Raw genomic sequence first — 13,361 nt, forward strand, 5'->3', positions numbered from 1 at the left:
CAGTTGCCACTAATTAGTGCATTCTCCATGGCAACGCCTGTACCAATCAGAGTCTACTGCCAACCAATCAGCACTCACTTCTCATACAGTACAAAGTTGTTGCTTCCCCTGACATTGGTATTCTTATGATTGTCCTGATGAGTGCAAGAAGAAAAGCTTTGACAAAATGTCTTTTTTCAGCAATATTTCTATTTACTGAATAACCCACGAGTGGCCAAGACAGATGGGGCAGGCCACCCCGATTGAAGAGAAGGTTAAAAATTGGTTGCAATAAGTGCTTTCCTTAGTATTCCGTCCCATAGCACTGACATCTCTCACATTCTTCACCACAATCATTCATAATTAACTTGACAAGGACAATAGTGATCAAAATATTTTCTTACCACTTGTATTTAAGCAGAACACAAAAATGGTAGCATGTTTTGATAACTTAAACAATAGAAGTCTGGATAAACCTAAAATACTTGAGTTTTCAAATATTAACTACCCCACCTGATGTACCAACAACCTGTAAACATCTGCTGAACTGTTGGTGCACCTGCAACCATCGTATACCCCATTTCAGGGAAGCTCCGGCTTAAGGCCAAGAGCTTCCCGGAGAGGGAGAGGGAGAGGGAGGGAAAGCTAGAGGGGGGAGAGTCACCCTCGAGGCTGGGCTTCTCCACCTCCTAGTGGCCAGTTCAGAACTTCATTGAGATAAGAACAAAGAACAAAGAAAAGTACAGCACAGGAACAGGCCCTACAGCCCTCCAAGCCTGTACCAATCATATTGCCCGTCAACTAAAACATTTTGCACTTCCGGGGTCTGTTTCCCTCTATTCCCATCCTATTCATGTATTTGTCAAGCTGCCTCTTAAACACCACTATCGTACCTGCTTCCACCACCTCCTCTGGCAGTGAATTCCAGATACTCACCACCCTCTGCATAAAAAACTTGCCCCGCACATCTCCTCTATAGTTTTCTCCTCTCACCTTAAATCTATGTCCCCCAGTAATTGACTCTTCCACCCTGGGAAAAAGCTTCTGACTATCTACTCTGTCCATGCCACTCATAATTTTGTAAACTTCTATCAAGTCGCCCCTCAATCTCCGTCGCTCTAGTGAGAACAATCCGAGTTTCTCCAACCTCTTCACATAGCTAATAACCTCCAGACCAGGCAGCATCCTGGTAAACCTCCTCTGCACCCTCTCCAATGCATCCATATTCTTCTGGTAATGTGGCAACCAGAATTGCACGCAATATTCCAAGTGTGGCCTAACCAAGGTTCTATACAACTGCAGCATGACTTTCCAGCTTTTATACTCAATACCTCTGCCAATGAAGGCAAGCATCCCATATGCCTTCCTGACAACCTTATCCACCTGCGTTGCCACTTTCAGTGACCTGTGGACCTGTACACCCAGATCCCTCTGCCCGTCAATGCACTTAAGGGTTCTGCCATTTACTGTATAATTCCTGCCTGTATTAGACCTTCCAAAATGCATTAGCTCACATTTGTCCGGATTAAACTCCATCTGCCATTTCTCCGCCCAAGTCTCCAACTGATCTATATCCCGTTGTATCCTATGACAATCTTCTTCACTATCTGCAACTCCTCCAACCTTAGTGTCGTCTGCAAACTTACTAATTAGCCCAGTTACATTTTCCTCCAAATCATTTATGTATACTACAAACAGCAAAGGTCCCAGCACTGATCCCTGTGGAACTCCACTAGTCACAGCTCTCCATTCAGAAAAGCACCCTTCCACTGCTACCCTCTGTCTTCTATGACCAGGCCAATTCTGTATCCATCCTGCCAGCTCACCTCTGATCCCGTGTGACTTTACCTTCTGTACCAGTCTGCCATGTCAAAGGCCTTACTGAAATCCATGTATATAACATCCACTGCCCTTCTATCATCGATCATCTTTGTCACTTCCTTAAAAAACTCGATCAAGTTAGTGAGACACGACCTCCCATTCACAAAACCATGCTGCCTCTCACTAATATAGCCATTTGCTTCCAAATGGTAGTAAATCCTGTCACGAAGAATCTTCTCCAATAATTTCCCTACCACTGACGCAAGGCTCACTGGCCTGTAATTTCCTGGATTGTCCCTGCTACCCTTCTTAAACAATGGAACAACATTGGCCATTCTCCAGTCCTCTGGGACCTCACCCGTAGCCAGTGAGGATACAAAGATTTCTGTCAAGGCCCCAGCAATCTCCTCCCTTGCCTCCCTCGGTACTCTGGAGTAGATCCCATCTGGCCCTGGGGACGTATCCACTTTAATATTCTTCAAGACGCCTAACACCTCCACTTTTTTGATCTCAACATGATCCAGGTTATCTACACAATACGGTAGATGCCATGTGGGGGCGGGGGGAATCCCTCATTCAAGGGCACTCAGTGCCTGACTGAGGGTCCCAGCATCGGGTGGGGGTGGGGCGGGTGGGGGGGACGGATGGTGTTAGCCCACTGCGTCACCAGCTGCACTTGGTTCTGACCCTTTCCCCTTCCAGCCAACAACCCACTCTGCGCGACCCCCCCACCCCCATCCTACCCTCAGTCACCTGTGGCCCGGGTCCCTTGTCAATCCTAGGCCTCTGGCGGGTGCATTTACTGGCAACAGCCACCACTCCCAGTGGCGCTGACGAGCAGTGGCGATCTTCTGGCCTCTGATTGGCCAGCAGCTCTCGGCGAGCAAGACTTCCGCCTCCGAGGTCCTAAGCCCCAGGGGGAGAGCCCAGCCAGTCAACTGCCTGATGGGCGCTTAATTCTGGCCTTCCCCAGCGGAGGCAAAGCAGGACTCACACTGGCGGGCGAGACTCCCATCATCAACAATAAATTCCACTCGGAGAAATCACAGGAAAAATGTTTCAAAAGGATTGGCAGCATCGGCGGAGAAGAAAAGAGTTGACGATGCTGCCAGACCTGCTGAGTTTTTCCAGGTAATTCTGTTTTTGTTTTGGATTTCCAGCATCCGCAGTTTTTTGTTTTTATTTTTGTTTCAAAAGGATTCCCCTTTTCCTGAGGGAATGACTGCTGTGCTGTGCAATATTTGACCACATGATGGAACCAAAGTCCAATTTAATTCTCCACTCAAATAGTTTCTGCCTTACATATTTGCATTTTACAAATAATTTGCATTTAACTTTCAAAGTAAAAACTTGAGTCAGCTTAACTTGAAAATACAAAAGGAAGTACCAAGGTAGGAACACACACATATTACATCGGTTTTAAGCATCACCTCTTACACAGAACATGTCACTACATCATAAGATAACTAGGGTTCTGAACTGCCGTAAATATTAAATGAAATGCAGATTCTCTGTCTTGATCTAATTCACGTGGACCCTATTTCAGTGCAGTTATCATGTTGGAAGTCTAGGTCTATTTCTAAAATTGTAACTTAAGTAAAACAGCAGGAAAAGTACTAGACACAGGGTTAGATAACAAAAAAATGCCACTTTTTTATATTAGGATTATTCTCAGAAACTGCAACAGATGCACTTGTGGCTTCGGATGGTGACGGCGTTGTATTAATTATGTTGCTCAGAATGAGTCATTGTTAACCTTGTGGTTCAAGCAATCATTTGACATTGGAAAATTTTCACATTAGCTGCTTGTCAACTACAGTTTGAAAACTATCAACTAATCTTCAGTTGGCAGTTTGTATGAAAACATCCCAATATCAAGAGTATGGACCGGTCCACACATACAAAAGATTGGGTACTGTCCATACCTGTAGAAGTCAAGGCACGCTCTGTGTGCCTAGAGGAAAACCTAAGCTTATCTACTTTTCGCATTTGCCAATGCAATTAGATCTGAATCTCTGCATGTTAGGAATAAGGAGCAAAACGTACATGAGGTCGCATGTTCCATTCTCCCAATTTTAAGACTGATAGATGGCCTCGTTTGGACTGAAAATAAAAAGCAGTGGGCTATTTTGAAATGGATGTGGGTTGGACTCCCTGGGGTCAGTTCTGGGCAAGTACTGTTGCTGTGAGTGTTCATTGCAGTATAAGTACTACAGGCCGCTCTGTAATGTTACTGATACATTTTGTCTTCTTGCTGCATTGTCATATGTGTGGGTAGAGTGTTGAATATAGAGTAAGTGGCTTCACATTCTTTGCACTCTCCCCTTCAATCCATCCTTTGAAGGTAATGGGAACGTTTGAAAATCATCGGGCTTTTAACACAGCGAAGAATCATAGGTGGATTTTGCCATTTGAAACTCAAGTCATAACTCAACCTTTGAGCCATTTTGATATTATTTTACTTGTAGCAAGGTTTAATTGATAAATGTTAAGAATTAAGCAAGCAGAATTAAAATATGAATCTGAGCAGATAAATTGTAGTTTACAGGATAATCTGCTGTCTACAATCTGGGAATATGGAAAATTAGTCAAAGTTTTACACCCTAATCTTAGCAATAACCGTGTGTTGTATTGTGGAGTCTGTTAATATCAAACAAAAATTGATGAGAGCTGGTAAAGAGCAACTGCTAATTCAGCATTAAGCCACCTGCAGGGTTGTAAAAAATGTGCTAATTTCATTGGAATGTAAACTGTTTTTTATTAGGAAAAGACCTAGGGTTGACTATTTCAGACTCCACAACAGTGCTACAGAGAATTCATTTAAATATTAAACACTCTGTGCACATTCTGAAGTATTTTCTGTGGTAAACTGAGGGTGGAAACACTGGTGATAAGTTTTTTTTCTGCAGCAAATTATGATCCAAAACACACCGCCTGAAAGGGTGGTGGAAGCAAATTCAATGGTAACTTTCACAAGAGAATTGAACACATATTTGAAAAGGATATATTTGCATGGACAATGAAGGGGATTGGGACTAATTGGATGTCTGTTTCAAAGAACCAACACAGTTATGATGGGACAACCAACTCCCATTTGTGCTGGAAGATTATCTGATTGCATGTGTGGTAATCTGATGTGTAATATTATCTTTAAGAAGAATGTTATAATAGAAGACCACATGATCTTACTTTCCAATGACAGAGTAGCGTGGGCTAACTTAGTGGTCAGTAGTCAGTAGTATAGATTAAGAGTCTGTAATGTAGAGACAGGGTTTTAGTTGTAAGTGCACAAGTGCAGCTGCTGAGTTCCTTTGTAAATGAATAGAATGTGTTCTACATAAGAACTGCCTACTGACATGCCCTGTCTATGGTGCCAAATCGGTCATTCCGAAACAAGCATGCAGCCTGGATCCATCAGTCCAACTAAACTAGTGACCAGGATCCATCAAGTTGGCAACCGAAGTTTTAAAAAAAAAGCAGGAAAAAGCAAGGAATGAAATCAAGAGAACTGGAACCTCGCACGTTAATTGTAAGTAGAATTCCCTTCCTTATCGTTGAAGCAGTCCCCTCGAAGCATGCCGCAGTTTGGAAGAGTTGATCCTTTCAACCCAACAGTGGACAATTGGTCTCATTATGTTGAATTCCTCGCATTCTTTTTCCAAATTAATAACATTGCAGGGGAGGAGAAGAAGTGAGCGTTCCTCTTACCCACGTGTGGGAGTAAGACTTATGGATTGATCTGAAGTTTAATGGCACCCAGTCCCCCGGATTCAAAAAGTTTTGATGATTTAGAGAACATTGTGAAAAATCATTACCAGCCCAAGCCCTCAGTAATGACACAACGGCTCAAATTTAACTCAAGAAATAGTGCCCCAGGGGAGTCAGTCGCTTGTTATGTGACAAGTCTAAAACAGTTAACAGAATATTGTGACTTTGGTACATCTATAAATGAAATGCTCAGAGATTGTTTGGTGTGTCCGTATAAATGAAGATTCGGTTTGGAAGAGATTTGTCTGAAACAAATTTGGATTTTCAGAAGACACAGAAAATAGCGCTGGCTGTGGAAGGCGCAGTGATGGACTTGAAAGCCACACAGGGAGTACAAAAGGGCATCACCCTCCACATTGGGTGGGAAGCCCCAGCCAAAATGGGAGCGAAAATGTGCAGCACTGATGAGCAGCGGGAAGCTGCCACAGCTTACTGACAAATAAAAATAAATGATTTTGCATTGAAAACATGGAATAATGGTAACAGAGGTGGAAGCAGACAACCTTGTAATGAATCAAAGTATTAAAAAATCGAATGTTTTTACTGTCATCGAAATGGACATCTCATGAGACATTGCAAGGATAGAATCAGGCAGACTTTCAATCAAAAGATAAAACCCCATGTGATTCATAACATAGAAGAGCCTTAAGTAACAGATTCAGATATTTATTCATTGTATAGTTTAAAGGTAGGAAGAACAGAACTAATCTATGCAACAATGAGGGTGAATAATAGGCCTATCGGAATGGAAGTGGATACAGGAGCTTCCTCTACGGTGTTAGGTGAGCATACTTTTAAATACCTGAATCATGGAGAATGTAAATTAAGTAGAAATAGAAAACTTATACAGGAGAAGACATCAAAATCAAAAGCACTAGCAGGGTTATTGTACAGTACGGAAGTCAATCAGTGAAATTACCTTTGATGGTGATAGCAGGTGAGGGGCCAAGCCTCTTTGGATGAAACCGGCTGAAAGAAGAAATTAAATTGGATTGGACTGAAATCTTCCAACTGAGAGCCACTGGGTTACCTGGGCTATTACAAAAATACGCCTTGGTTTTCCAAGATGAACTTGGGGAGATCCAAGCAAAAATTCATGTTGATTCAGTCTCTACCTCCCAATTTATGAAGGCAAGACCAGTACCTTATGCAATGCCGGAAAAGGTAGGTGCCGAATTGGATACATTAGAGAAACTGGGAGTGATAAACCTGTGCAGTTCTCGGAATGGGCAGCACCAATAGTCCCTGTACTTAAACCTGACCAAAGTGTTCAAACTTGTGGAGACAAATTGACTATCAATAAAGCGGCTAAGTTGGACAGACACCCTTAGTTGGCAGGTGGAACCGCCTACACAAAGCTTGATATGAGTCATGTTTATCAAGAATTGGAGTTAGAGAAGGCCTCCCAGAAGTTTGTCACAATTAATACACACAAAGGATTGGAGCAATATAATTGTTTGCCTTTTGGTGTATCCTCTGCATGCGCCGTATTCCAGGGGACAAGTTCCTGCAGGGATTGCCTCACGTTGTAGTTTATTTAGATGACATTCTAGTGATGGGACTCAATGAAAAGGAGCATTTGGCAAACTTGGAAGAAGTTTTGAAGCGTTTTTCACAGGTGGGAGTGTGTTTAAAAAAAGAAAAGTGCACATTCCAATTGAAAGAGGTAGTCTATTTAGATCACAGGGTAGATGCACAGGGCCTCCACCCAGTTGAAGGAATAGTGAGAGCCATTAGAGAGGTACCAGCACCAAGGAACATCTCCGAGCTCAAATCATTCTTGGGGATGATCAATTATATGGATGCTTTTTGCCTAATTTATGGACAGAACTGGCACCCCTGTATTTCCTACTCAAGAAAAACCAATGCTGGTCTTGGCAAACACCACAGAAAGAAACTTTCACTAAAATGAAACAGCTGTTGCATTCATCCACCCTGTTAGTACATTTTAACTAAAGAAAAGAGTTAGTTCTGACATGTGACGCATCTCCTTATGAATTGGGAACAGTGCTCTCCCATCAAATGGACGATGGCTCAGAACGACCTATTAAGCATATATCAAGAATGCTCAACACAGAGGAAAAGGGATACTCACAGATAGAAAAAAGAGGGCTTGTCAATCATCTTTGGTGTCAAGAAATTTCACCAGCATGTACATGGTCATTATTTTACTATTGTTTCAGACAATAAGCCTTTGTTAGGATTGTTCAGCGAGGAGAAGGCTATAGCCTGAGCAGCGTATGAGCATACCTTCATCCACAGGCCTGGAAATCAGACTGCAAATGCTGAAGCACTGAGGTCATTTGCCTTTGAAAGAAAATAATGAGGATGTTCCAGTTCCTCAAGAGCTCGTTTTATTATTGAACTTCTTAGATTCATCACCGGTACGTGCGAGACAGATCAGAGATTGGACAAGTCAAGACCCAGTCTTATCCAAAGCACAAGAACAAGTTCTTCATGGTTGGTCACAGGAGCAGGAATCTGATGAAATGATGTTATATGATACCATATTTTCAGAGAAGATATGAGATAACCAGCCAGGATGGTATCTTATTGTGGGGAGCTAGGGTGATTGTTCCTCCAAAATGACGAAAGACTTTGTTAACTGAATAACATAGTGCACATCCTGGTGTTTCCTGAATGAAGATCATAGCATGCAACTATCTATGGTGGCCTGGAATGGATGGGAAAATAAAGAGCTCAGTGAGAAATTGTGTGCAGTGTCAGAAAGTGCAAAAGTTACCTCCAGCAGCTCCTTTACACCCGTGGGAATGGCCAGGAAGGCTATGTGTGCGATTGCATATTGACTATGTGGGACCTTTTATGGGAACAATGTTTCTCCTTGTTGTTGACGCTCACTCAAAATGGATGGACATACATGAGGCAGAGTCACCAACATCTTCTGCTACAATTGACAAGCTACAACAAAGTTTCGCCATCAACGGACTGCCAGGAGCTGTCGTATCAGATAACGGCATGGCATTTACAGGTGCTGAGTTTTAACAGTTTATCAGCCTCAACAGCATTACCCACGTAAAAACTTCACCGTACCACCCTTCTTTGAATGGACTGGCCGAGCGAGCAGTTCGAACATTCAAAGATGGCACGAAGAAATTAACTGGAGACTCCATAGCGACCAAGTTAGCACCTTTTCTTTTCCATTATAGAACCACCCCTCACACGACAACAGGTGTCACACCTGCAAAATTGTTGATGAATCGCCATCTCAGAACGAGATTGAATTTAGTAACACCAAATTTAGGCGGGGGGGAGGTGGAAAGGAGCCAGGGAAATCAGAAAATTGTACATGACTGGAATAGTCGTGACAGAAAGTTTACTGTAGGAGAGACGGTATATGTGAAAAATTTTGGTGAAGGACCTAGGTGGTCATCTGGTGATATAAGTGAAGTCACTGGGCCTCTTTCTTATCACGTGAAAGCGGAAGACTGAATCATATGGAAACATATAGATCATGTAAGAAGGGGAGAAACAAAGTATCAGGAAATGATTCCTCTAGTGTTCACGACTGCGTCAACATCTCCTGTTGAAAGAACTCAACTGAGCACAGATGCGTCTGAAGGATCGGCTGTACCTGCAAGAGTTGAAGAAACAGATTTGCAGGTGCCCATCAAAGAACCTGACCTTCGGACAACACCAGAAAAGCAGATTCCTGACAAAGCATCTGAAGCTGTAGAGCTATGTTCTACGTGCATAAGGAAACCCCTAGAAAGACTGAATTTGTAAATTATTTATCTGTGTAAATAATCTGATATTTTGAGAAAAATTGTAATCGTAACTGTAAAGTATCTTTGAGTGAAGGAGGAGGGATGTGCTAATCTGATATGTAATATACCTTTAAGAAGAACGTTATAATAGAAGATCACATGATCTTATTATCTAATGACAGAGCAGCACAGGCTACTTTAGTAGTCAGTAGTCTAGATTAAGGGTCTCTAATATAGAGACAGGGTTTTAGTTGTAAGTGCACAAGTGTAGCTGCTGAGTTCCTTTGTAAATAAATAGAACGTATTCTACATAAGAACTATCTACTGATCTGCTATGTCTATGGTACCAACTCAGTCATCCCAAAACAAACATGCAACCTGGATCTATTAGTCCAACTGAACTAGTGACCAGGATCCAACAGCAAGCTCTCATTTTTTTGTGAGGGAAAGAGTAGACATTTTTTAAGACATAACACAAACTTGGCAGCAACTGAAAATAAAAACTATGTCCCGACAGTTCAGGTCGATTCCTCGGATTAGGGATGGGTGTGGTTTAAGGAGGGGTGGCGGGGTGATCTCATTGCTTGATTCACAACTCCACTCATTGCTAAACAAAAAGCAAAGTAAATTATTTTATGATCCATCACTGCTCTTGATGGCAATTCTCATCAATCACAATATCTCACGTTGCGAGGTCGCACATGGAAAACACTTACTTTGAAAGCTGGGCATTCTCCAAACTCTGTCACCCTTTTTCTTATTCCACTGCAGCCTTGTTCACCAAGACAGATGGTCTCCTCCCCCAGGAGCCAGCAGCACAGAGCAGGAAGATCAGCCGGGAGAAAAACGCTCCGACGCACACACATAAAAGCAGCCAGCCGCAAGAAATATTGTTTATTTAAAAGGATGTGAGAATGGATCGTATTCTATGGTTATCCAGATGTATTGTGTTTATATATATATAAAAATATATATATGTAATATTATGTAAGTACTTTGCGCTGTAGATATCAGTCCTGATATGCTTGATCGTCTGAAATTTGGGAGGTAAAAGAGACAGATTCAATGCTGTCAACACTGCTACTTGGCTGCCCAGCTGGGGTCCATTAGGACCCCTTTTCAAAATTAGTTCCTAAAGTGGACATTCGGCCCATCATTAACATGTTAACGGGGCCCACTCCCTGTTTTATGAGTGGGATGGTTGGGGTCCCATGACTTTAGCAGTACCAATGTCTGTGCAGACTGGGCAAAGGTTGCCCCCCACTGTAAAATTGGTATACTTTATGCCCATAAAACGAGCACAAAACATACCAGTTATTATCCCGCACGTCTTGAGCCAAGTAAACTAGCAAATAGGAAATTAAAAATCTCCTAGCACCTAGCGTGCATCTGAATTACAAATTTAACATCAGCCCGAATCGTTTATTGCTTGACGTTGACACGGAGTTGGTAGATTATACATTAAAGATCTGGTGACTCCCGCCTCCAGTCAAGTTGAATCATGGCTGCAGAGTTGGGGCACATTTACACTCTAATGATAGCGCCAAGTGAAACAGCTTCAGACTAACTGGCACTGCAACGTTCTAAATGGTAGAAATCCATCTTGGGCAGTTGGTATCATATTAAATGCCCCCCCCCCCCCCCCCTTTTGTTTTTTTAAACGCCCAGTTCAATATTCAGTTCAACTTCTAACAAGCTTCACAGCCATATGGAAATAAACCCTTATGTACAACTCTGCACCAGGCCGGAGAGTAATATGTGACTGAGAGCCCTTAGTGGTGGAATCCGGTATAGCAGCTCCTGTACAGCTTGTGTAATGAGTTGGTTGTCCCATTGACGAACACGGGAGACAAGTGCTCAACCCTGGAAGAGAACCAGTTTGTGCTGCGGCATTCTTTATTTCAAATTTAAAACACCTTTTGATATTTAATGTTGCAGCTCCACATTCCTTTCCCCCCCGCCCCCAACCTCCCAATGGACCGGAACGTGTGTTTTTGGAGAATTATTTTGGTTAGCTTTTTACAAGACCAAATTTGAAAAAGGACGATATATTTAGGCACTTTGTTTCCTTCGCATGTTTTTTGTTAAAGAATACAAACGCAAAGTTAATTTCATATTCTGACAATGTTACACACCACATTTATTTCGGCAACGCTAAACTCCTGCTAACAGCAAATTGCTCCAATCATGACCCTGTCCTTCAGTCCCACTTATGTGAATGTGAGCTTGTGGCCATCATGTGTGCAATGGTTTATGTTGCCTAATTATCCAGTGACATACAAAGATCCTGCTTTAGTGGACGATGGTGGTGCAGTGGTACTGTCACTAGTAATCCAGAGGGCCAGCCTAATGGAGTGGGGATAAAACCTGGAATTTAAAGCCATTCTCAGTAATGGTGACCAGCAAACTATCATTCATTGTTGTAAAAAATAAAACCCATCTAGTTCACTAATGCCCCTTTAGGAAGGGAACCTGTCCTCTTTACCTGGTCTGGCCTACACATGACTCCAGACCCACGCTGATCTGGTTGACCCTTCAGTGCCCTCTCGCTCAGTTGAAGGGTAAACAGGGATAGCCTTGCCAGTGACACCCACACCCTGTGAAAGAGTGTTTTATTTTTAAAACTTGCAGTGCCTGCGAGGCACAGTGAAGGAGCCATTGCACAAACCCCACACAAAAGATGATGGAATACTGTACAGCTTCACTCCCCACCTTCACTGATGTCACCTTCTACAGAAAATGAATACTTTCTGCTGGAGGTGCAAGTTTGGATTGTTTTGAAAAACTGAGAAATAATGGACTGTATCGAGCTCTTCTATTCCTGGGCAGCCAAAAGCTTGGTTGTTTCCCCCTCCCGCCGCCCCAGAACAATTAATCAGCTGCAGATAGTTTTCAGTGAAGCATCAACCTTGCTGTAGAGGAGGGGGCAAACATCGAAAAGTTCCAAATGAACCCCAAGTTAGTTTGACACTAAGTGGTAGGTGTGGTTTTCATACCTAATGCCTAGAAAACAATTACATGTGTTACTTTGATGATACAGAAACCAGCCACAATATAAAAGAAACATGCCTCTGCATGTTACAATGTAGAAGATATTTGGCCCACAGACTATATGTACAGAGGGTATTCTGTTCTGACACCAGCTGTACAGAGAGTGTTCTGCTCTGAGACTAGCCGTACAGAGAGTGTTTTGCTCTGAGACTAGCCGTACAGAGTGTTCTGCTCTGAGATTAGCCGTACAGAGAGTGTTCTGCTCTGAGACTAGCCGTACAGAGTGTTTTGCTCTGAGACTAGCCGTACAGAGTGTGTTCTGCTCTGAGACTAGCCGTACAGAGAGTGTTCTGCTCTGATTAGCCATACAGAGGGTGTCCTGCTCTGAGATTAGCCGTACAGAGAGTGTTCTGCTCTGAGACTAGCCGTACAGAGAGTGTTTTGCTCTGAGACTAGCTGTACAGAGAGTGTTCTGCTCTGAGACTAGCCGTACAGAGAGTGTTCTGCTCTGAGACTAGCCGTACAGAGAGTGTTCTGCTCTGAGACTAGCCGTACAGAGAGTGTTCTGCTCTGAGACTAGCCGTACAGAGAGTGTTCTGCTCTGAGACTAGCTGTACAGAGAGTGTTCTGCTCTGAGACTAGCCGTACAGAGAGTGTTCTGCTCTGAGACTAGCCGTACAGAGGGTGTTCTGCTCTGAGACTAGCCGTACAGAGAGTGTTCTGCTCTGAGACTAGCCGTACAGAGGGTGTCCTGCTCTGAGATTAGCCGTACAGAGAGTGTTCTGCTCTGAGACTAGCCGTACAGAGAGTGTTTTGCTCTGAGACTAGCTGTACAGAGTGTTTTGCTCTGAGACTAGCTGTACAGAGAGTGTTCTGCTCTGAGACTAGCTGTACAGAGAGTGTTCTGCTCTGAGACTAGCCGTACAGAGAGTGTTCTGCTCTGAGATTAGCCGTACAGAGAGTGTTTTGCTCTGAGACTAGCCGTACAGAGTGTTCTGCTCTGAGACTAGCCGTACAGTGTTCTGCTCTGAGACTAGCCGTACAGAGAGTGTTCTGCTCTGAGATTAGCCGTACAGA

At 43.1% G+C, this 13,361-nt stretch overlaps 1 protein-coding gene across 1 annotated transcript in view; it reads left to right on the forward strand.

The window, feature by feature from the left end:
* Positions 1-10,195, forward strand: part of si:dkeyp-72e1.9 (syntaxin-binding protein 4) — a 55,804-nt gene extending 45,609 nt beyond the window's left edge. Inside the window, exon 18 of the mRNA XM_041206211.1 lies at positions 10,065-10,195. Coding sequence (XP_041062145.1) covers positions 10,065-10,195 — 131 coding nt within the window. The remainder of the gene's footprint in view (positions 1-10,064) is intronic.
* Positions 10,196-13,361: the final 3,166 nt, after the last annotated feature.

Source organism: Carcharodon carcharias, chromosome 15 (assembly GCF_017639515.1).
Source record: "Carcharodon carcharias isolate sCarCar2 chromosome 15, sCarCar2.pri, whole genome shotgun sequence".
Taxonomy (NCBI): domain Eukaryota; kingdom Metazoa; phylum Chordata; class Chondrichthyes; order Lamniformes; family Lamnidae; genus Carcharodon; species Carcharodon carcharias.